The sequence below is a fragment of the Peromyscus eremicus genome, chromosome 4, assembly GCF_949786415.1.
Source record: "Peromyscus eremicus chromosome 4, PerEre_H2_v1, whole genome shotgun sequence".
Taxonomy (NCBI): Eukaryota; Metazoa; Chordata; class Mammalia; order Rodentia; family Cricetidae; genus Peromyscus; species Peromyscus eremicus.
The window spans coordinates 142,505,254-142,529,428 of NC_081419.1; the positions used below are offsets into that span (position 1 = coordinate 142,505,254).

Genomic DNA, 24,175 nt, shown 5'->3' on the forward strand with positions numbered 1-24,175 from the left:
GCAGGGACAGCTGGGCACAGCTGGGTTCATTCTGGGGATGGCGCTAATCATGAGATCCATGAGTCACCTAGAGGCACAGTCACAGGCTAAAGAGTCTGCAAGTGTGAGCTGCGAGTCTCGGTTTCTTTCTTTTTCTTTATTACATTTCTTCTTTTCGTGTGTATGTATGTGCTACTGCATATATGGAGAAGTCAGATAACCTGTGAGAATTAGTTTTCTCCTTCCACCATGTGGGTCCTCAGGGTTAAATTCAGGTTGTCAGGCCTGACAGCAGGTGCTCTTACCTATTTTGCTGGCCCTGGCCTCAGTGTTTTTTGACTGGAGAATGGGCCTTTTCCTTCCTCTCTCTTAGGGTGGCTGTGAGGGTTAGAGACGAGGTGTGGAAAGCTGCTAATGTACTTGTCACGTGACTCCATGGCTCCTGGGCAGCAAGGGACTGCCAAGACAAAGCCTGGTTCATCAAGGGAAGTATCAGGATGAGGGCGTGGGAGCCTTCAGGAACCATCACTGACATGGGTAGGACTGAAGCCTTGGGCCAAGTGAGGGACTCTCCGACCTGCCAGAGCCGTGGGTCCCCCTGGGAGCTTATTATGGTGATGCTGGAGTCTCCATCCCAGAAATCCTGATTCCTCCCGAGGTGGAGCCTGGGTGCTGGTGTCTAATAAGTTCCCCAAGGACCCTGATCTGCAAGCGGGTCCCCGAAATGACAGCTAACGGAGCAGCCAAGTCCAAAGTGGTGGTGGGGGTGAGTGGAGTCCAGAAAAGTGTGGCAGCGAAAGGCAAGCAGGATCCTGCTGGGTTGTCTGGAGAGGGACAGCTAAGTCGGGCAGAGGCCAGACACTTGAGGTTATTAGCACCTCAGGCAGTCGCCACTTTATCTGTGAGACTGCACTGTGAGGGCTCACAGACCCCGGCAGCCATCCCTGTGCTCTAGTGGTCTATTACAGAATTCCTGTGGCAGCCCAGGCATGAGGCTGTGGCCCGAGCTATCAGACTGTAGGTGGGACATGAGACTTGCGGTCTGTCTCTGGGGCTTAGATTGTCATCTGCACCATTCAGGAGATGGCTCCCTGAGCTGGGTACCAAGAAGACCCCATGCCTGGCCTGAGACCACACAGGGACAGTTCTAGGCAGAGGAGCACCACCTGCCAGGGCTCTAGGGTGCTAAGAAATGGGGTTCACTGGAAAAACTGCAAGGGAAAACATGTGCACTCTGGCTGCACATGTGGAGGGCATGGGTGTGCTGGGGAAACTGTGTGTGTAGACTGTCACCAGGTGGCACCAGCCAGGCAAGGCAGGGAAAGGCATTTCCAGCAGAAGGAACAGAGAAGCAAACGGCTCAGAGGTCAGTGTTGAAAAACCTCAGGCAGTGTAGTCCAAAGCCTTCCTTCCGCACTGCAGAATCCCTCAGAGTTCCTCTTGCAGTTCTTCCTGGGGCCTTGTATTTTGAAGTCGGGAGGCTAAACTCTCTTCAGGGAGATGTTCATGAGGAAAAGGGATGAAACACTTGTTCCAGGACAGCCCCGGATCTGTGGGTCTTCCTGGATCCCTCTCTTCCCTACAGGCAGTCTCTCCTTGTCTAGCTGAGATACAAGCAGGTCACAGCAGGCCACTAGCAAGGTGATTTCTTTCTTTTTCGAGACAGGGTTTCTCTGGTTAGTAGTCCTTCTCTGTATAGAGGACCAGGCTGGCCTCAAGCTTGGAGACATCTGTCTGCCTCTGCCTCCCTGGTGCTGGGATTAAAGGTGTGTGCCACCGCCTGCTGGTTTCCAAGGTGATTTCTAGTCTCCACATTTTCTTGATCGCTTCCTTTAAGGTTTAATTTATTTTCCTATTCTAAAATCTCTCCAGACACATATTTTGGGAGCATTAAAAATACTCAAGTAATCCTGCTTATCGCCCAAAACTGTTTTATGTGTTTGTGTGTAGGTCTGAGTGTAGTATATGTGCCATGTTCAGGCATGTGTGTGGGCCTGAGTGTGGTATGTGTGCCATGTTCAGGCATGGGTGTGGGCCTGAGTGTAATATGTATACTACATTTGTGCACGTGCCCTCAGAAAGCCAGAGGGAGGGAACTGGATCCCCTGGAACTAGTCAGACAATTGTGATCTGCCATGTGAGTGCTGGTCCTCCGCAAGAACAGCCAGTGCTCTTAACCACTGAGATGTCCCTGTAGCCTCAAGCCCCAAATTTTAAACAGCACACAAATAATTTATAAAGAGGGAAGTTGGCTGATCCTCAGCTCCAGCGGATCTAGCTGACAAATGGTCTTTGAGAGTAAGCTAGAAGCCTGTAGGCTCGGTCAGGCTGATTGATGTATTTTGTTCGGCCAATGATGTCTTAAAAACTGAGACCATTTGGGCTGTTGAGACGGTTCAGCTGGTAAAGGTGCTTGCTGCCAAGTCTGACCACCTGGGTTCCATCCCCAGTCCTCACATGGTAGAGAGAACCAACTCTAAAGTTGTCCTCTCACCCCTCACCTGTGATATGGCACGCATGCATGGACACACACAGAAATAAACATATTTTAACTTTTGTTTTAATTGGGAAAACTCATATCTTTTTTGCAGCTAAAAAATCAAAAGACAGAGCTGGCCAGACCCAAAGAACACCTGCTCTGTGCATGATCTTTCCAGTTTACCACAGTCTGTGCCATGCCCTAACATCCCCTACAGGCTCTCACTGACTGTGCCTCCTGTTCAGAAGCACTTACTGGGCGTGACAGTGTTCCACGTGCACACACCTGTCCTGCTCTCATAGGGACATGGTCCCTCTTTCTGAGGCTCGGGTACATTGCACTGTATGATGTCTGACATGGTTTACCTATCTCTCTCCTAAGTATCACATATAAAACTGACTGTCTCCACAGGATAAACTGTAATGAACAGTCTTCATTTGCTATCAAGTTTTACAGGATAAACACTTAGAAATGCGGGCTGGAGAGATGGCTTAGAGGTTAAGAGCACCGACTGCTCTTCCAGAGGTCCTGAGTTCAATTCCCAGCACCCACATGGCGGATCACAGCCATCTGTAATGAGATCTGGCGCCCTCTTCTGTATACATAATAAATAAATCTCAAAAAAATACTTAGAAATACACCCATTAAACATATTTCGGTATATTTTATTAAGTAATCCTTTCACATTTATTTGTGTGTGTATGTACGTGCACGTACACACATCACAGTGCATGTGTGTGGAGGTCGGAAGACAACCCTCGGGAATGGACTCTTCCCTTTTGCCAAGATCAACCTCAAGGCATCAGGCTTGCTGGCAGCCACCTCAACCCGCTGAGCCTTCTCTTCTGCTCAGTATGCCAGTACATTTTAAAACAGAGATCTAAAATTGAGGAATTAATTTGAAAGGTGTCACAAAACTGTCCAGGGTATAGGAATTGACATCCTCAGAGCACGCATGCCTGGTTTTCATCTGCTTTGCTCCCATCCCACAGGGACCACCGTCCTGATGTCCTCGGCACACCCTTCCTTCTGTCACCTGCCATCCTTTCCCGACTCTGTTGCTTCTTTTCCTCCGCTTTTGTTGGTTTTTAAACATTCGTTATATAGGAAGGACGTTTATATGCGTGAGCTGCCAACTTTTTTTCAACATGTTCATCTTTAGACTCTATTTCTGGGGAGAAAATAAGTAACCTCATTGCAGTCACATTTAGAATTCTCTTTCTCTTGGGAGGGTCGTCCAATCACGAAGGAATGAAATACACCCATTAAAATGGAGTACCCAGCATCTCACAGACTGGCACTTTACTTTTTTCAAGACAGGGTTTCTCTGTGTACCAGTTGTCTTGGAACTCACTCTCTAGACCAGGCTGGTCTCGAACCCAGAGATCCACCTGGCTCTGCCTCCTGAGTGCTGGGATTAAAGGCATGTGCCACCACTGTCCGGCTGGTACTTTACATTTTTAAAGTTGCCGCCTGTCCCTTTAAGGTGGGTTATATATGTGTTAAGCGTAGGTAGGGGTGTGTATGTGTGTACTTGTCATTGTGTGGATAATATGTACTCCAGAACATAAAATATAAATATTTTTATTTATATATACACGTGTGTGTCAATGTGTGTGTATGCACGTGTGTGTGTATGTGTGCACACGTGTGCAGGTGCCCTTTGAGGCCAGAAGAGGGCTTTGGATCCCCTGGAGCTGGAGTTAACTGGCATTTACAAGCTGTCCACAGTGGGTCCTCTGCAAGAGCAGCAAGCACTCTTAACCACCGACCCATCTCTCCAGCCCCATACTCCAGATCTGTAAAATACATTTTTTTCTCTTTTTGATTTTTTCTGAGACAGGGTTTCTCTGTGTAGCCCTGGCTGTCCTTGGACTCATAGAGATCTACCTGCCTCTGCCTCCTAAGTGCTGGGATTAAAGGCACCACCACTGGGCTGTAGAATACATTTTTTTAAATTGATTTTCCCCCAGACTGTCCTTGAACTCACTGTATAGCCAGAGATGACCTTGAACTCCCGATGCTTCTACTGGGATTACCAGCCTAGGCCCTGTACGTGGCTGTATTCAACCTTTTGATGCCTCTGTAACTTGACAAAATGCTCTGTAACTGGACAGAAGAGCATGTGCTTTTTGCATTCTTGGTAGAAGAAGGAGGGGAGACACATATTCACTTACAGATTAAAAAAACAAAATAAGAAGGGCATGGTGGTGCACACCTTTAATCTCTGTAGACCAACCTGGTCTACAGAGTGAAATCCAGGACAGCCAAGGCTACACAGAGAAACCCTGTCTCAAAACAAAACCAAAACCAAAACCCAAAAAAAAAAAAAAAAAAAAAAAATCCCAAACAAGATAAAACCCATGATGTTCCCGTTATTTTCACAGAAATGATGCCAAGCCAGGGTTCATGTGCATACCTACCTCAAATATCTGCGAGAACCTGCTTCTCAGCATCCAGAGGTTTGGCTTAGAAACCTGGCCTTTGTCTGTTTTGCTTACACACATGACATTCTCACTATTCACACTCATGGTTTGAATTTAGAAGCCTCCAAACCCGGCCCAGCAGCTGCTTCCCAGCAGGCGAGGGGCTAGGCCCTGGGCAGGCCTTCCTAACAGAGGTGGGAGATGCAGCCAGCCACCTCTGCCCATTCCTTCCCCGTCCCCGCCTAGCTGTACCTGTGATGGTCTGGGTCTCTGAGCTGATGGTCCTTGTGGTGGTCTGGGTGGCAGGCACCGTCTCCTCTGACACAAACTGGACCGTGCTGGGGGCTGTCACGGGGGTGCTGGTCAGCTGGCAGCCACTCTGCTTGTGGGCTACGAAGGCATCCAGGTTGCTGAACTGCTGCTTACAGATACCACAGATGTGGATGTCTGGTGTCAGCTCTACCAGGACCGTGGTGCCTCCTGGGACTCCATGGGACAAAGGAAAAGTCACATTTTAATTCCAGACCAGTGTCATGTCAAGAGGCAGACATGGCTAGTGGACGGCCTATGTCTCTTCTTTCTTGGAAACCTACTCCAAATTCTGTGCAAGCAGCTGTGTTCCCATAGGCTGGGGTTTATGTTTACAAGAGAGTTCTTTCAGAGCTGGAGAGACAGTGTAAATGGAAGTTTCTTGTCCCAACTGCCTGTTCCCAAATAACCTCTCTGAGGCTTATATTAATTGTAAATGCTCGGCCAATAGCTCAGGCTTATAACTAACTAGCCCTTATATTTTAAGTTAACCCGTATTCCTTATTTCTGCTCTGCCATGTGGTGGTCTCTTTATTAGCATGGCACTTTCATATCCTGCTCCCTCTGTGTCTGCTGGCAACTCATGACTCTGCCCTTCTCCTTCTCATCATCCTTAGTTTGGTTGCCCGACCCATACTTCCTGCCTGGCTACTGGCCAATCAGCATTTTATTAAACCAATTGGAGTGACAAATCTTTACAGTGTATAAGAAGATTATTCCACAGCAAGAGAGTCCACAAACTGCTTGCCTTGCATACATGAAGCCCTGAGTTCAATCCCTAGAACCCCCATGTAAAAAGCTGGGTGTGGGGTGTCAGTTTGTAATCTCAGCCTAGGGGAGGAGGCAGGAGGATTCCAGTGCTTGCTGGCCAGGTGGCCTAGCCTACTTGGCAAGTTTCAGGCTAGGCAGAAACGCTGTCTCAAAACATAAGGAATGGTGTCTGAGGACACCAGCAGGGTTGTCCTCTGGCCTCCACGCATATGTGTGCGCACACACAAGGATGTACACTCCAGTGCATCCACATCCACACAACCAATAAAAAAGGAAGTTCTTCTGATGTGCAGGACTGCCCAGCCCTTCCCAGGCCCTGAGGCCATCTCCTGCCCCAACAGAAAGGTCATTATGGAAACTACCCCCATCCCAATACACATTTCCAAACACCTCATCACCTTGGAACCCATAGTTCACATCGGTGGTCCCTGACTGATGTGTGGACTCCTCCAGCACACACACCACAAAGGGCGCAGGAAAGGCCAGCTGTGGCTTCCTCTTTATCTGTTGACACAGATGTGATGCTGGCACTTCTGCAGACACTTTATAACTACAAGGAAAATGCTAGAATCCCTGATTCTTGTTCTCACTTCCCTGGTCCCTGAATGCAACCCCAGTATAAACGAATTGGAATGGTTCAGGTTTTTCTGACACTTGTAGACTAAATTCACTCTTAACTGACAGGAACATCATTTTTCTATAGCAATGAGAGAGAGTTAATACTATATTGAGAGTTTCGAGGTAACTAACACAGTACCTGGTTCTATATTAGAAAGTAATATAGCTTCAGATGCATCTCAGTGGGTAGAGGGCTTGCCTTACATATCTGAGGCCCCAAGTTCGATCCCCAGTACCTCCTAAAAATAGAGTGGTGTGCAGGCCCAGTAATGCAACCCCAGCCACTCCGGAGAAGGAGGCTGGAGGACTAACTCCTGGGTCTTGACCACTTTGAAACACCTAGACCTTGTTTCAGAACAACAGCAAAAGAAAGCATTACATAAACGTCTGTTAAATAAGATAACAATTGGGCAGAAGAGATGGCTGCTCTTCCAGAGGTCCTGAGTTCAATTCCCAGCAACCACATGATGGCTCACAACCATCTATAATGGGATCCGATGCCTTCTTCTGGCATGCAGGCCATACATGCACACAGAGCATGCATATACATAAATAAATACATCTTAAAAAAATAACAATTAGGGGCTGGAGAGATGGCTCAGAGGTTAAGAGCGCTGACTGCTCTTCCAGAGGTCCTGAGTTCAACTCCTAGCAACCACATGGTGGCTCACAACCATCTGTAACAAGATCTGGTGCCCTCTTCTGGCCTGCAGTCATACATGCTGTATACCTAATAAATGAATAAATCTTTAAAAAAAAATAACAATTAGTAAGTCTCAACATGAGAAATTTAATTTTTATTCTTAAATTTTTCTTTTGTGGAGTTGTAGGGATGGCTCAGTATTACTGCTCTTATAGAGATATAAGTTCAGTTTGCAGAACTCATTCATGCTCTGCAGCTCATAACCAGCAACTCCAGCTCCAGGGGATCTGATGCCCTCTTCTGGCCTCCATGAGCACTTGCACTCAAAAGCACATACCTATCCCTATATACACATAATTAAAAACAGAAATAAAATCTTAATTTTTTCTCTTGCACTATAATAAAACACAAAATAAAAAATAGTAAAAACTGGCAGAAAAAAAACTCATAATGTTTTCATTTGTACCTTTCATGGACATTACAAACACATTTTCTACTATTTATGCTTAAAATTTCAATTTTTTCATTTTATTGTGAAGCTAATCTTTTCCCTACATAATACCACATAAGCATTAACATTCTTCATACATGTAATTGTTCAGTGGGAACATGTCCATGTATCATATAATAATGCCTGTAACCAGGGAAGTTAAACACTACTAGACACAGTGTCTGTACAATGCAATTTTCTGAAAATTATAAGCTGTTTCGATTCTGTCCATTTTCTTTCAGGACTACGACAAGGCATTTGTGTGTTGTGGTGTCCTGTGGTAGACATCCCGGGGAAAGTGATGCTGGGGGAGGGACACTTTGTAAGTCACCTTGCAGAAGCCTTTAGAAGTCAACAGATGGCAGGAACAAGGCCTTCCTCCTCTGACTGCTGCGGCCCGGTGGCTACAGGGACAGTCCCAATACTACGAAAACAGTGAGAATGTAGCCATATTTGCACAGCTAAGGGTGTCTTCATGGTGGAATAATATTGGTGTCCAGGATGAAGCAGTTTCGGTACTAAGTTATGCTTCTGGTACTCACAAAAGGAACAAGTCACAACGGGGTCTTTTCTTAGCATCAACAGTGACTTTAGCCCCGGGTTTTCCAATGAGGGTAAGACGAGTCTCTCCTTAGGACTCCTGAAGTAGGACTGAGCTAATGCCTGTAAGGGGGCAGATCCCCGATGCAAAGCAGGTCACGTGGTGGGGTTCTCCCTCTTTAAACACAACCTTAAGTGCATGTCACTGGGGGACACTGAGACACGATGGGGTGGGGACCGGGGTTCAGGGAAACCTCTCCGTTTCATTAGTCATGCAGGGCACACCCAGGCAAGTTGGGACCCAGTGGCTCCAAGAACAGCAGTTAGCAAACTGAGTCAGGTGTAGGCAAACCCTGGCCAGGGCTTTTCAAACTTCCGGTGCTCCAGGCAGTAGGGGAAGACCTCAGATTCTGGCCCCACCCCCGGAGACCTGCGGGGGCGGACCCAGCAGCCTTGTTTTAAACATGCTGGCGCTCCAGGAGGTTACCTCCCGATCAGTTATTGGCCCAACTCTGGGAAACAAAGGCACAGGGGGATACTAAGAACTTGGAGGGGGTAAAATAAAAGCTGATGTGATGTCAGGAAAGTAACAGAGAATCCCAAACTCAGAGCAAGCCACCCCAGCGTGGTCTTCCTTACATCCCCCCAACCGGGAGTGCAGGGAGAGCTTTGCAAACCCTCCCGCAAGCCTTTCAGCGATGCTCCAACTTGAGCCACTGAGGCAGAAGTTTCCCTACCAGGTCACCCCACTTTCTCCTTCCCTCCACTGTGCCCCAAACTCTGCCAGGCGGGTTGAGGAGGAGGTGACGGTCTCTGCTTCGCGCGGCCTCCCCAGGCCATGCCTCCCGGGGGTGGGGTGGGGTTGTGGTGCAGCAGGAGTTCCGCTCCCAGCCCAGCAGCTGTCTGGGATGGGGTTGGGGAGGGGCGTGCAAGGTGCGCGGTCACCAGGATCCCGCAGCCCCGGGCCTGCTGGTTGTGCCCAGGGCCCGGCACCAGCTACATCCGCCCAGCACTTACTTTGCACTGATCCTGAGAAGCTGTCGCTCGCGTTCATGGCCGCAGACCTGGGGCGCCGCTCCCGGGGCCCCCTGGCTCGCTCTACATGGTGCAAAGACTTTGCTCTTGCATTTTTCCCCGCACACCCCCCCAACCCTGCCTGTCTGCTCCCAACTCTGCGAGGCGGGGACGGATGTACAGCCCGCGCCACTTCCGCTGCCTAGAGGGCGCTGGCCCCGTGAGCCCCGCCGGGTTCCCATGCTGTGCTCTCCCGGGGACACGGGGAGGAACCTGGGTACCCAGGTCCGAGCGCCCCGATCCCATCACTCTACCCCAGGCACTCTGGGGGCTCTGTGGCCACCCTGCGCCTTTGCACCTTGCCCTCCTGGGGACCCTCATTTTGCCGCAGATACCAGAAGAATGAACCACCGGCCTAGGAGAGGGGAGCTCTGGACCAGGGCGTCCCCTTTGGGCAGATCCAACAGTTTAGCACCCGGGCGGGGCCTCTGCTCTGCTTGAGGATGAACAGGGTGGGGATGGGGCCCGGTGAGATGGCTCTGTGGGAGTCGGAGGGCACAAGTCTCCAAGCCTGACTTCCCGCCATTTCTGGGACCCTCTTGATAGACTCATGCATCCACACACATATAAAACACACATATTTTAAAAAAGAGAATAGTGATGGAGTGGATTTGAGAAGTCACTGGGGCCTCTGTTCCTGGGGGCTTCCAACTTCATCCTGTACAGAGAAAGCCTGGAGGGTGTGTTAGAATTGCTTGCGGGGGTACGGGGCGGGGGAGTGGGGGGGGGGCGGACACGGACCTGGAGAAAAAGGTCAGATGTTAAGAGCATGTGTTACTTTTGCAAGAGGGCCCAAGTTCTGGTCCCAGGACTCAAGTTGGGTGGCTCACAACTGTGACTCCAGCTCCAGGGAATCCAGCACCCTCTTCTGGCCTCAGTGGGTACCCACATCATGTACTGCAAGGAAGAACTGAAGAACTGACCGCTAAACCCACCCTGGAGGTTCCGGAGTGCCTGGTGTCAGTATCCCACTTTCCTTATTTCTTAATGCTCTCTCACCCTCCGCTTCTGCATGTTTCCTCCCTGTGCGACCTTCTAACCTTGTCCCAGCTCACCTGGATAGGTACCTCATACTCTCCCAGGGAACTTGCTGAGGCCACACACACATGTTTGGGTGCCACCCAGATTGCTGGAAGGGAACATCAGGGTCTGTGGTCCAGGCATGTACAGAGCAGAGACATGCCCCAGGTGACTCTAGCTGGAATCTTGAATGAGGACCAAGGGAAATTCCCCTTCTAAAATGGATTTGCTAATGTTTACATTAACATAAATGTCAGCAAAGACACATTTGAAACTTAAAATCACGGCTAAGCCCCTGTAATGGGGATGATCAAGATTGAACCTGGGGGCCACTGGGCAGTAGGTACACAACCACTTATTTTCCTGAGAGGTGGCCTGGAGTCTCGCCTGGCATCAAACTTGGTCGGGGTAATACACCTGTGGTTTTCAGTATGGTCGTCAGATGACTTCACACAAAGCAAAGACGCACAAGCCTGCCTCTCTCTTGTAAGGCTAAATGAACATGGAAATAGCCAAACCTTACTGTGGGACACACAGTGAAAAGCAAGTTCTTCTCCAGTGTTTCCCAGCACCTCTCCTCCCTCGCCCCAGTTTTCCTGTGTTATACTGACTGGGACCCCAGATTTTCTCCCAGGAATCAAATCTTTTTTTTTTTTTTTTTTTTTTTTTTTGAGACAGGGTTTCTCTGTGTAGCTTTGTGCCTTTTCCTGGATCTCGCTCTGTAGACCAGACCAGGCTGGCCTCGAACTCACAAAGATCCACCTGCCTCTGCCTCCCAAGTGCTGGGATTAAAGGCATGCGCCACCACCGCCTGGCTTCAGGAATCAAATCTTGATACCACTTTCTTTTTTTTCTTCCCCTCCCTTATGATGACCAGTTTCTTAGGTGTGCCTTTAAACTCTCTTACAGATACACAGAGGCCGTATGCAAATTCAGATTTTTATTTTAAACCAAATGACTACAATGAGGAGAGATTCCCCTGTGTGCTTTTTTTTTTTTTTTTTCATGACAATGAGACCAGGGAAACACTTCCTAATGATTCTAGCTTTGCCTCAAGGAGTCAAGGAGAGTTTAGATTTCTCTCTTACAGTCTCTAATCTGTGGTGGTCAGAGGACATCTTACAGGTTGCTTTGGGGATCCCATGATCCCACCTCTGAGGCTGGAACTCCAAATGAATCTCCATACCCCTCCTCAAGCTTTCACACTTAACCGCTGAGCAATCTCTGCAACTGATTTAAAGATGTAGCCCAGGCTGGCCTCAAAGTCATGATCCTCCTGCCTCAGCTTCTTAACGTATTCTGCTGGTTTGATCCACCACAACTGCCATACTGTTGTATATTGTACTCTTAAAATAGCAAAAAGTCAAAGAGAAAGTTTTAGAAATGAATAATAATGCCACATCACAAATCTAGTTGCAAAATGCCAGGTTCACCATTTTTTTTTCTTTTTGGTTTGGTTATTTTTGAGATATTGCCTCACTGTGTGGTCCAGGTTAGCCTCAAATTTGCAATGCTTCTGCCTCAGCATCCCCAGGGCTGGGCTTACAGGTGTGTGCTATCACACTTAGCTCAATATGCCAGAGGCTACCATGAGAACTTACTCTTGTTTCCATGGACACATCTTTCCCTGTCAGATTTGATGCTTGGCGTGACTGGGCATTTCTTGGTTGATGATCTTGTCACCTTTTCAGCGAGCACCATCAATGAACGGCGGGCTAGCACAGAAAGGCTGTGTAAAAACAGCAAGCTGCTTTTGGAACACTCTTCCATAAACATCCAGCATGAACATTTTTTTGAAAATTTATTTATTTTTATTTAATGTGCATTGGTGTTTTACCTGCATGTATGTATGTGTGACAGTGGTGGAGCCCCTGGAACTGGAGTTACAGACAATTGTGAGCTGCCACATGGGTGCTGGGAATTGAATCTGGGTCCTCTGGAAGAGCAGTCAGTGCTCTTAACCGCTGAGCCATCTCTCCAGCCCCTGAACATTTCTTTAGAAAGATCTACAAGCAGACATGGCCTGTGCTTTCACTGACAAATGTTGGAATTTCTTGTCATCATTCAAATAGTTACAAATCCAGTCAGACCTACAGATAGAATATCATGTATTCACCATAATGCTGCTGCTGGTGCTGGAACACCAGCGTGGATCACGTGGACAGCGTGATTACACATGCTCTGTAGCTAGCTCCCATGTCCTAGAAGGGCACAGATGGGAGTGTACAGAAATAACTAGGTGACATTAAGCCAGACATTGGGACATCTATCACCAGTTACAACCAGGTCCCCAAACAGGGCCTCCATGGTCTGGGAACCATTTTCCTTGGCAGCTGGAACACAAACCCCTCCAGCAGCTCCACTGACCTCCACCACTGTAGCCAATGAAGCCCCGTATTCTCCCTCTGTGGGCCCCTCCTGCAAGTGGGCCACTTTTGACCACACTCAATGCAGGGGACACTCTCAGTGCTGCTCAGGGGAGGACCCACCTGAAGACTGATACTGATGTTTGGATGGAGTGGCTGTCGTTAGTCTGTGTGCCAGGATTCTTCTTAAAAATATTTTGTTGTTGTTGTTTTTGGGCAGAGGTGACACAGGCATGTCTTTAATCCCAGGAGGCAGGGGCAGGCAGATCTCAGAGTTTGAGGCCAGCCTGGTCTACAGAGTGAGTTCCAGGACAGCCAGGGCTACACAGAGAAACCCTGTCTCGAAAAACCAGAACCAAAACTGAAAACCACCAAAACCAAAACAAAACACAAAGCAAAACAAAAAACTGTTAGCTGGAAAGAGTATCATTCACCTTTAATCCCATGCTTGGGAGGCAGAGGAAGGCAGATCTCTGGTCTACCTTGTGAGTTCCAGGCTAGCCAGGGTTATACAGTAATACCCTATTGATAAGTAAACAGTGCTGGTTGGTGGTTACCGGCGCAAAAGTCATGAGCCATGGCCATGACTACTAGAGTTACAGAGAGCTTTATTAGAAGGGAAAGGGAGGGAGAGAGAGGGGAGGCAGGCCTGGGGGGGAGGGAGAGATGGTGGGAGCAGAGAGGGAACAGAGAGAGAGGTTGGGGTCCGCGTTCAGCTTTTTTAAGGTGTAGATTGTGCGACCGTGCCACATGCACGGAGTTGCCAACACCCCTTGATGACGTAAGACTCAAGACCCTGAGCTGTGCATGTGCCGGAGTGAGGGCAGGATCCTAACACCTATCTCAAAAGAAAAAAAAGTTAAAATGTTTTAATTAATGTATATTGAGTGTACATTATAGTGGATTTCATTGTGACAGTTTTATACACATGCATATAACATAGTTTGACTTTATTTACCCTCCTCCCCCATCCTGCTGATCCCCTACCTCTTCTCAATTACCCCTCTTCAACTCTCCCGTGTTTTTTTTTTTTTTTTTTTTTCTGAAGGTGGCATCTGATGACCTTCATTGGTGTTGCTTACAGCAGGTGGGTGAGAAGTTATTTACAGGAGCATGTACACCTTACCAGTGTCTACAACACTGGATAAAGTATTTCTCCCAACCCCCAGCAACTTAACTGCCTGAACATCCTCAGGGAGGGGTGGGACCTCATGAGCTCTCCCCATATCCACGTTGAATTGTTGAGGGGGTCAGTCTTGTACAGGTAGCCGCAGGTGCTGTGTGTTCAAGAGTGTGAGGGAGGACCAGCTGGGTGGTGGTGGCTCACACCTTTAATCCCAGCACTTGGGAGGCAGAGCCAGGCGGATCTCTCTGAGTTTGAGGCCAGCCTGGTCTACAGAGAGAGATCCAGAACAGGCTCCAAAAGCTACACAGAGAAACCCTGTCTCAGGGTTGGGGTGGGGTGTGAGGGGAGAGTGTAAGGACCACAGCACACCCAGAAGACTGCATCCTCCACACTTGCCCATCCTCTTCCCTCTCTTATGACCTCTCTCCCCGCTCATCTGTTCAGTTCCAGCCTTGGATGCAGTTGCTAGAGGGAGGCCCAAGTTTTAACTGGTTTTGTACAATGGAGGGAACTTGCAGTTCTACTAAACTGTCAGAGATGGTTCCAGGTATGATATCATAGGAATGACCCTTTCTTAGTTCTGATTTAGAAAAACAGGCTCCATCACGGTCAACATTTAAATTTAGTTTCAACCTTCACCTGTGTTCAAAGGGCACCCAGTTTAGGGAGTTCCTCTAGATGTTATGAAAAAGGGTTTTTTCCACTCTCAATTCTCAGACCTCAAAGGAATTTCAGGGTGTTTTTTAGACAAACGTTCAGTGTTTGCATCACGTAAACAGTGGTGCCGGCTGAGCCAGACTGTGTACTCTGATCACCTGTCCTTCGCGTGGTACTTTTCATTGCCATTGGAGGTGACAACATCTTGTTTGTTTGCTTATTTTCTGTGCAGTCATTCATCTGAATTACTCACTGCTGGCTGTGCAAACGTCTCTCACCGTATCCAAACACAAGCCAGTATCTGTTGATTTTGTGTTTTTAATAAAGCCAGTTCTGTAGCTGGAAGTTTCTCTGGTCCTGCCTAGCTTTCCTTTTAAGAGGTCTCCTATAAGGGCAGGAAGCACCACCTCCTTTGGGCCCTATAGCCCAAGGTCATGGGCAGAGCAAATACCACTACACAGTTCCTTGGTCTAGAGAGGGCAGTTGAGTGGCATTTGTCTTGAGATACTGTTTTCAGCATCACCCTGAAGTTTCTATTTATTTAATGTGTGTGTGTGTATATATGTGTTTACATGTGCATGTATATATGTGAGCGTGTATCTGTGTGTGCCCATGTGTGTGCCTATATGTATGTATGTATGTATGTATGTGTACCATGTGGGTGCAGGTGCTCACATAGGCCCGAAGAGGGAGTTGAATCCCCTGGAGCGAAGTTACAGGTAGTTGTGAGGCACCCAACATGGGAACACACTGGGAAATGAACTCAGGTCCTCTGGGAGAGCAGCAAACCTACCTCCTGCCCCCACAGTCCATGGAGGCTTTTTATTTATGTGTTTTACGTCTATAGAAAAAGAGTCCCAGGATTTTCCCTCCTGTGTGTTTTCTCAGCTGAGGTTGTCAGCGCAGTGAAGCCGAACTGACCAGATGGGAGCAGGTTGTTCTGCCATTTTTCTAGGTCTTCAAGTTGCACATCAAATCAAGGGCTTATCAGTCCACACTTGTTCAACCTGCCTGGGAGGTTCATGACAATTTTCCCAGCTCTGTGGTCACCAATGATTTGAAAATTCACTGATGTAACCATGCTTCATCATCACAGTTAGGAACCCAACGATGACTTTGGAATTGGGCCTGATGAGGACCTGACATTTGCCTCTCTTCTTAGCATTATGATGCTCTTGAGTGCATCAGGCAGGACATTCCTGTGAACTATGGCACAGAAAGATGGCGGAAAGGGGGTGGGAGTGCCAAATGCAAACACTCTTAACCACTGAGCCCTCTCTTCAGCCCCTGCTATTCACATTTTAAGAGTTAGCATCTTGCTCCTATTCTGTGGGTGTGGAGTTTAATCTCTCTGAGGTAGCTAAAGTGCCGGGGGTCCTCACCTATCCAGTGTGCTCTGGCTCCCTCCCTGTGATCTGACTTGCACCCGTGGGGTCTTTGGCCTTTGCCTTTCAGGGGCCCTCAAGGGTCCTGTGCACCTGTCCAGCCTTATTATAGAAAACAGCTGCAAGGAGGTGATTGACAGTTCTGAGAACATGATGAGTGTGTGGTGGGGGTGTTAATCTCAAGCCTGGGCATGGGTGAAGAAGGACCAATTCCAGGTTGTCTCTTCCTTTATAGTTTTCCTTTTTTATATTTGTTTGTTTATCATTTATTTATTTATTTATTTATTTATTTATTTATTTATTTATTTATATGAGACAGGGTTTCTCTGTGTAAACAATCCTAGCTGTCCTGGAACTCACTTTGTAGACCAGGCTGGCCATGAACTCACAGAGATATTTTATTGATTTACTTAGTGTGTGTATGTGAATTCATGTGGGCCATGGTGCACATATGGAGGTCAGAGGCCAACTTTTAGGGGTTCTCTCCCTCCACAATGTGGGTCCCAGGGATTGAAATCAGATATTTTGTAACACGAATTGCTAAACAGTCTTATTACTAAAAACCCAGAGCCAGATATTGAAGTGAAAGCTGAAAGATCAGAGAAACAAAACAAACAAGCCTACGAAATCCTCCGCCAAAGGAGAGTGAGTTCCTGTTTCCTCACGCCTTGTCTACCTTTCTCTGTCTGCCCTGCCATATTACTCCTGAGGTTAAAGGTGTGTGTGCTTCCCAAGCAAAGGCATGTGATCTCAAGCGCTGGAATTAAAGGTGTGTGCCACCACTGTCTGACCTCTATGTCTAATCTAGTGGCTGGCTCTGTTCTCTGATCCTCAGGCAAGTTTATTAGAATACACAATATATCACCACACTGTTTAAATGAACAGATATGATGGGAAGAAAATTAAAAAGATACTTTGAAAATTTAGAAGCCCAAGAGCAAACCTATGCTCTGTGAGGTATGATGTTGAAAACCAGGAGATTCTGTAAAATAAAAATTTAATAATGACCGGGCCATATTTTCAGTCTCCCATAGTAGGAGAATGAAAAAAGCCCAGATAATGGGCTGGAGAGATGGAGAGATGGCTCAGTGGTTAAGAGCACAGGCTGCTTGTCCAGAGGTCCTGAGTTCAATTCCCAGCAACCGCATGGTGGCTCACAACAATCTGTAATGAGATCTGGTGCCCTCTTCTGGCCTGCAGGCATACATGCAGGCAGAACACTATATGCATAATAAATTAATAAATCTAAAAAAAAAATCTTTAAGAAAAAGGCCCAGATTAAAGGCAGAGTAGTCTCTATATCAAGTGATTAAAAGTGGAATTTTGCAGTTATTTTTATGATCACAGGAAAGGTACACTTTATGGGTTTATGATCAGACAGTTAACATACCATGAAACATCTTATGGTCGGTTACTTCTCAGAACAATGGAAACAATTTGCAGTGTGTAATTCACAAGATTATTGGGAGAGAACCAGTGAAAAAAGTTGACCTCTAGCTGAGGACATGACCGAGGTGTAGCACTGTTTAACGAAAAAGAAAATGGAGCCAGCTGTCCCTTAACGTGTGGAGGCGAGATCTAGGGCTAAAAGGAGGGGTGTACCAGTGGGAATCCATGCTCAGGCTCCTTCTCTGACAGTACCAAAGGCTAGACCGTTTCCTGTTGCCCGTCCTCCCTCCAAGAAGCGAAGAAAGTTATCTGTCAAGGTCTGCGTGCTGCGAGCTGCTGATTATATCATCCCACTTTGCTGAATGCATGGCGGCACACGCGTGGGACCCCGGCACTCAGGGCTGAGAGGACCGTAAGGTCCAGGCCTGCCTAATACGTATGTATGTGTTTAGTTGCCTTCAGTGTCGTTACAAGGCTCTTCAGAGGTGAGTGAGGGAAGCCGGGAAGATGACAGACATGGGAGAGGAAAAGAGGACAGCCGGAGACAGAAGGCAGGAGGTGGGAAGAGGAGAGAGAGGAGGGGAAAGACCAGATGAGCCTGTTGTTGGAAGCTCTGCCTCAGTCCCTTCCTCCTTCTCCAAACCCTGCCCCTCAGAACGCCCGCCAAGCACGGTCCTCCCCGTGAGCTCAAGACGGTGCCTGCAGGGTAGACCTGCATAGACTCGCCATGTAATTTCTCCTCCTCCTGTTTCCTGAGATACCTGGGAATGCTTTGCTCGGATTAAACCTGGTCCTTTACCCTTTAATTTGGCTCTATTTGGCTTATTGCATCTGCGGAGAAACCTAATACTGGGTGTTCAAAATACTTATCATCCGGTACTGAGCCCGGGTAGGGTGGGTTCTCCCCCGTGGGTTGCCAGTCACGTGGGTTCATTCCTCGCAGGGCTCCCAGCAATGTGGAAAACCACTCTACCTCCCACCCCGCCTCTGCCACACTGGACCCACTTTTTCTCGGTAAGTCACCCATTTCCAAACCAAAAGCCTGTAAGGGATCCCGGATCTCTTTTGACCCCTTCTGAGTCAAAGGCTTCCGGGGTTATCCGTGGGTCGAGGAAGGGCAGGGTAACTCCGGCCTGCTTCCGGAGCAGGGACAGTCCCTGCTGTTAGTGATTTGGGCGTGTTATGAATCCATCACCTGCTCCTTGGGGTTTCCTGTGTGGGAGGTGTTCTGCATGGAGGGCAATCCCATATACCGCTCCTGGACATAAGTTTATAGATGCAGTCCTGTATCCTTCCGGGACCGGAAAAAGGCTTGTGAATGGGGACTGGCAGGTCCAAGTTTGATCCCTAGACACCCTTGAGGAGTCTCCTACAAAATTTATCCAAAATTGGGGCTGTCTCACACCATACGTTGGTTTGAGCTTCCGCATCCAGGAAGCTTTGCATTCTGTCCCTTTTCCTGTTCGCCGTTTGTCTGCATCTCCGCCCCTCCCACCCTGTTCGCTTGCCTCCCTGCTTCCGGTGCCTTCGCTCCACCTTTCTCCGTGATGACCTTTCGCAAGTCACTCTCCCAGTTTCCCGGATGAACTGACTCTGCTGTTCCTCCTCTTTTCTCTTCCGGGCCGAAGGGTGCCCACTTTAACTTTACTCCCCAGGGACCCTGGTGTTTGGTCTGGCCACACTGGGATTCTTTCCACAATAGGTCCTTTCTCTTGGTTCCTACCCGCTCTCCCCCCTAAACTGCATCAACGACGGCTTTCATTTACACATAGTAACAAACGGAAGAACAAGTCATTCATGCTTCATGCCCAGCGCACGGCTATTGGCTCGCTTCTCCCAACAGCCTAGGAGACCCACAGCTTAAGCTCCTGCCGGTTGTATTCTCCACATGGCTCTGGCTCTTTTGGCCTGCAGACCCACATTCCAGGGTCTCTACGGTTCTACTTCCTCACTCCTAAGGAGTCTTTTATTCCTATGGTTTCTTACATGCTACTTTATACTGTAAACTCTTACTTCAGGGCCCTGTCTGTGTCACTGTGCATGAGGAGGAGAAGCCCTTCTGACCTGACTGGAGTGAGGCAAATGGAGGGAGCAAATGAAATGAAAGCTCCTACCTTAGCTGGAAACTCTCTCCCATTAGGTACCCCTGAAAGTACAACTAAGTGATGAGGTCTGGTGAGGTGGGAAAGGCTGTCCCCTTACCCCGACAACAGGGAAACGATAAGGAGAGGTGGGACCCCAAAACTCCCTCAGGACTGAGTAAGTGGCTCGGTGTCCAAAAGGAGGAAATGGATTGCAATGGCTACCCTGGTTCCCTGTGAACCTGTGGCCAAGCCTAGGAGGTCTGCTGGAAGTCTTTCTTTGATGTCCCCATGCCACAAGGTGCATGAGGACAGTCAGCTGACCAGTGTCCCTCTCAGTGGCACTTTGAACAAGTCTCAGTTGATGGTCCGAGTGGGGTAGGGCATGAATAAGCCCATGTGGCCTTTTTTAGCACACTTAAAACAGGGACCTGGAAGCCTTTATTACAACTGCTCAGATAGCGTGTGCCAGCATTTGGCAATTCTGTTCATGGGCTTTCTTATCTCTCCCATGGTACCTTAAATGTCACAGCTGAGACTTCTGCCTGTGGGGTCAGGGGCCTCTCTCCAGATGCTTAAGTTAGCCCTGATGTCAGGAAGCTCTGGGAGACATGAGACAGATTTTATTCCGTATCTTGAATTACTTTTTTTTTTTTAGCTTTTGGTAGTTTGCTGGTTTTAGGGCAGCCTTATGGAGGCCCACCAGGAGGCAAGTTATAAAGTGGTCTTTAGCTAGAGAGCCATCCAGATTATTATAATCCCAGTGTGTGTCCTGATTGTAAACTCATTTGCGTGCATCCTAGCCTGCTTCCAGTCCTGTCCTTGCTTCTCTGGGCAGCTCAAGAATGGGTGACAGTAAGACTGGAGGTGGGAGCCAGAGTCGGGCAGGAGCGGCCCACATGATCCTGGAGAGCAGAACAGAGGTCAGATAAGTGGAGGTTCGTTGGAGTCAGAGATTCCTCAGGTTCAGGTTGCACGTGGGCAGGAGAGAAAGACTCAGAAAGGGAGAGTTCAGAGCTTAGGTAAAAGTGTGGGGATAAGGTAACTCTTTTCATTTGCCCGTTCACTGGCAGAAGTTAGATAATTCCCTGAAATATTGGGCTCTAAGCAGCCAATACATGGCCATATTTAGTGGTATCTAGGGATATTTAAGGCATTTCTCAGAGGAGGAGTGTGACCAAGAGGAGGAAGCCTTTATGTCCCATGACTGCAGCTGAGAGAAAAAATAAAAAATTAAAATAACAAATAGGATCCAAGACCCCAGTCTCAGGCGTCCCTGAGGCTAGGGAAAGGTCTGTGAATCAGTACAAGTTACCCCATCCTTCATCAAGCGGTGGGTAAGGGCTGGAGGCGTATATACCCAGAGGAGCCCCCAGGTGTGGTGATATTTTATTTGTGATTTCATAAATAAAGCTTGCCTAGAGATCAAGGGGAAAAGGCCAGCCATTTTAAATAAACAAAGAAATCAGGCAGCACATGCCCTTAGCAGGCAGGATCTCTGTGTGTTCAAGGCCACACTAGGGAACAGAGCCAAGCGTGGTGACACAGGCCTTTAATCCCAGTACCAACCATAGAGACTTGGAGGTCGTACAGGCAGACAGACAGTAACAGCTGTATAGAAAGAGGAAGTGAGGTAGCTGGGCTAAGAGCCCATGAGAGGGCAGAAAAACAAGGCATATAAGCCTGGGTAGACAGGAAATTGTTATCTTCTTTGAAAGCTGCAGAGTTGGTGAGGTGAGGTTAGCTCGTGGCTTTCCATATTTCCCTGATCTCTCTAAGGCTTTAACCCAAATTTCTGGCTCCATGTTTTTTATTTAATAAGACCATTTAGAAATTTGGTTACACCCGGGGGTCTGACAGCATTCAATGCTTTGTCAAGAAAGAATAAATTGTGGTGTATGCAGGAACCCCGGGGGTCTGACATCGAGAAATATATGTCAGGCGACAGTTGTGGAAAATGGTGAGGGATTGGAAAGGGAGAACTCACCAATCCGAGCAGCCAGTGTTGTGCATAGCAGTCTGACGTTGGGCAAATGAAAAAGTGGGCAGTCGTAGACAGAGCAAAACCTCAGTACAGGGTCCCGGATACAGAGTGCTGGAAGAGCCTGCTTTGCATGGCACCATTGTTGGTTTTAATGCGGCAGCGCTGTTATTCATTAAACGGCACTGTTACCATGTGAGAAAGGCTACGAGCCACGGCAAAACCCACTATCAGAGCTTTATTAGAAGAGAGGGACAGAAAAGAGTGTGACCAGGCCTGTGGAAGAGACGTGTGTGTGTGTGTGTGGGGGGGGGGGAGCAGAAGCGGGGAGGAGTCTGTGATCCGATTCGTATGGATTCCCCTGCACATGTACATGCAAATGATGTGATCACACAGGGCACAGATTATGTAGGATGTAAGGCCCCTTACTTGGCTACTGAACTGCACATGTGCGGTCAGGTAGCTGGGGGAGTGGCCAGGAATTCCAATAGGTTTAATGAGGTATTAAAGCTGAACTTCCATGCATTCATGTACTGGGACGTATCTTGCTGGCAGCCAGATTTTGTAATGTAAGAGTAATCCCCTTGGTATTGATTTTAGAAACACAAAATTGTTAATGCTATGAAAACTGGGTTTTGCCTTCTAGAGATACTGAACTGCTTATGCCTAACAGATGATGATCCTCCTGATCCTCAAATGCTTCAGAGATCTGAGAACATAGCATTAAAAAAAAAAAAAAAAAAAAAAAGGCTTCTCATGATAGAGACATGCCAGCTCCTGGCAGCATCCCCTATCTCCTTTAAGGACGATGGATGGCCTCAAAAGAACTTCCACCTGGAGCTTTCTTTAAATGTAGCAAAGCCAGCCACAGAGCGGAAAACTGCCTTGCATCTTAACTGCTACCAAGACCCTGTCCAGACTGTGGATAAGCAGGACACTGGGGGATTGATTGTCCCATATTGCCAAGACAAGGTAGGCCAGTCTCCCCCAAATTCCTACTCCACAGGAAAAGTCTGTCAGATCTTCTGGGCCTGGCAGCTAAAGACTGATACTGCCTTAGGACCTCTGGCCCCAGTGACCATGGAGAAACCTGGGTAGCTGCCTAGGTACCTGGAAAGCTGTCTTACTTCTGCTTACAAAGGTAAAATTTATCCTTCTCAGGTCTGATGGTGTTTGATGATTAGGGTACTGATAGATTTACCAATTTAACATCTCTTCCCCCGACCCCACAAGGCTACAACCACCTTGGTAGCTCATTAGTTTATCAGTTAAGTTTTCCTCTTAAAAATACAGACAGGTTTGCCTTGTTCACAGGCTTCATAGCAAAGGATAAACAGGCTTCATAATTTTAGCATTGATAAATGGAGTTTTGATAAACTAATAGAGCCCTGACTACAAACAGTTTTCAGAAGTTCTTAAATTTCTATGGACTTTACCGGTCCCAGCTTTTAGGACTGCATAGAGGCTTTTTCAGCATTACTGTATTGTCTCCAGCCACAAATGGCAAAACTCTGCTGAAATACCAACTCCTCCCCCTCTGAAACAGGTTAGCATTAAAGAGGGTATGGAAGCCTGCAGGCATGTTCAAGTCTGTTCCTCCTCCCCTGTTCCTTGGTCTCCTTCCCCTCTTTCAGTAAACTTCCTCTGGTTGTCTTCTAGGTATAGACTTAAAGGTATGTTTTATCAGCTAAAAGCAGGCCCTAGGAAAAATGTTCATGCCGTTTAACCCAAAGACATAGCTGTGCTGATATATTGAGTCCCTCAATACGTTATGCACCCTAATAAAGCTTACTTGAGGATCATCGGAAAAGCCAGCCACTATATTAAACATAGAAGTCAGGCAGTGGTAGCATACGCCTTTAATCCTAGCATGGACGGAGAGAGGAAGTAAGATGGCAGAACAGAAAGGCCTATAGGCATGGGTATACAGGAAGTAGGTCTCTTTGGAAGCCAAGGAGTTGATGAGGTGAGGTTGGCTGTGGCTTGTCCTATTCTTCCGATTTCTCAGTTTTTCACCCCAATATCCGGCTCTGGGTTTTTCATTAATAAGACCATTTAGCAATTCATCTTACATCTGGTGCCCTAATGTTTGTGACATGAATTCACTAAAAAGCCGCTTGTGGCCTTACAGGCCCCCAGCTCAGGCCTGAACTACAAATGGCTGGAGTCTCCACCCCACATGGACTGGAGTCTCTTTGGCTTCTTCTCTCCTGGTGGGTTGTGGGCTCTTTCTGGATTCCTATCTTGGACTGCTGCCACACTAGGTAGCTACTTTGAAACTCCCTCGGACTTCTGTTCTACATAGTTGGCAGATTGGTGAGTCAATTAAGATATCTTAAAGGGAGGAATTAGTTAAAAGAATTTTTTTCCCATATTAAAAAATGAGAAACATTTTTACAATGGAGGGAATTTGGTCTCTGATAACACATTAGGTGGTCTGAAAATGGAACAATTAAATGAGAGGATTATTAATGTTTATGGGATTTACATAATGTCAGTTATAAATACTATTTGTTTGATCATTTTTATTTTAGCATTAAAAAGGTTGGTTATTTTGAGTGCCAAGATAAAGGTTTTAGAAAAACTATTTAAAACAAATTATAGAGATATTCAGACCCAGATAGAAGAATTTAGAGGTGAACCTATTTCAACATTGAATTATACAGTTACAGAAACTCAAATGTTCAAGGCTGTGTACAAGCTAACTGGACTCCAGTGGAAATGTTAGATGTGAGGAGATTTAAAGAAGCTCTAGTACCATAAGGTATGCATTCTCCATTTGTAAAGCATATTTTAAACTCATGGTCAACTTGTAATAGAATTATCCTTCAGGACTGGAAA

General features: G+C 47.4%; 1 protein-coding gene across 1 annotated transcript in view; it reads right to left on the reverse strand.

The window, feature by feature from the left end:
- Positions 1-9,425, reverse strand: part of Zfp64 (ZFP64 zinc finger protein) — a 34,940-nt gene extending 25,515 nt beyond the window's left edge. Inside the window, exons 1-2 of the mRNA XM_059261975.1 lie at positions 9,273-9,425; positions 5,137-5,370 (exon numbers count right to left, since the gene is read on the reverse strand). Of these exons, the coding sequence (XP_059117958.1) occupies positions 5,137-5,370; positions 9,273-9,309 (271 nt within the window). The 5' untranslated portion in view covers positions 9,310-9,425. The remainder of the gene's footprint in view (positions 1-5,136; positions 5,371-9,272) is intronic.
- Between the last annotated feature and the right edge of the window lie 14,750 nt (positions 9,426-24,175).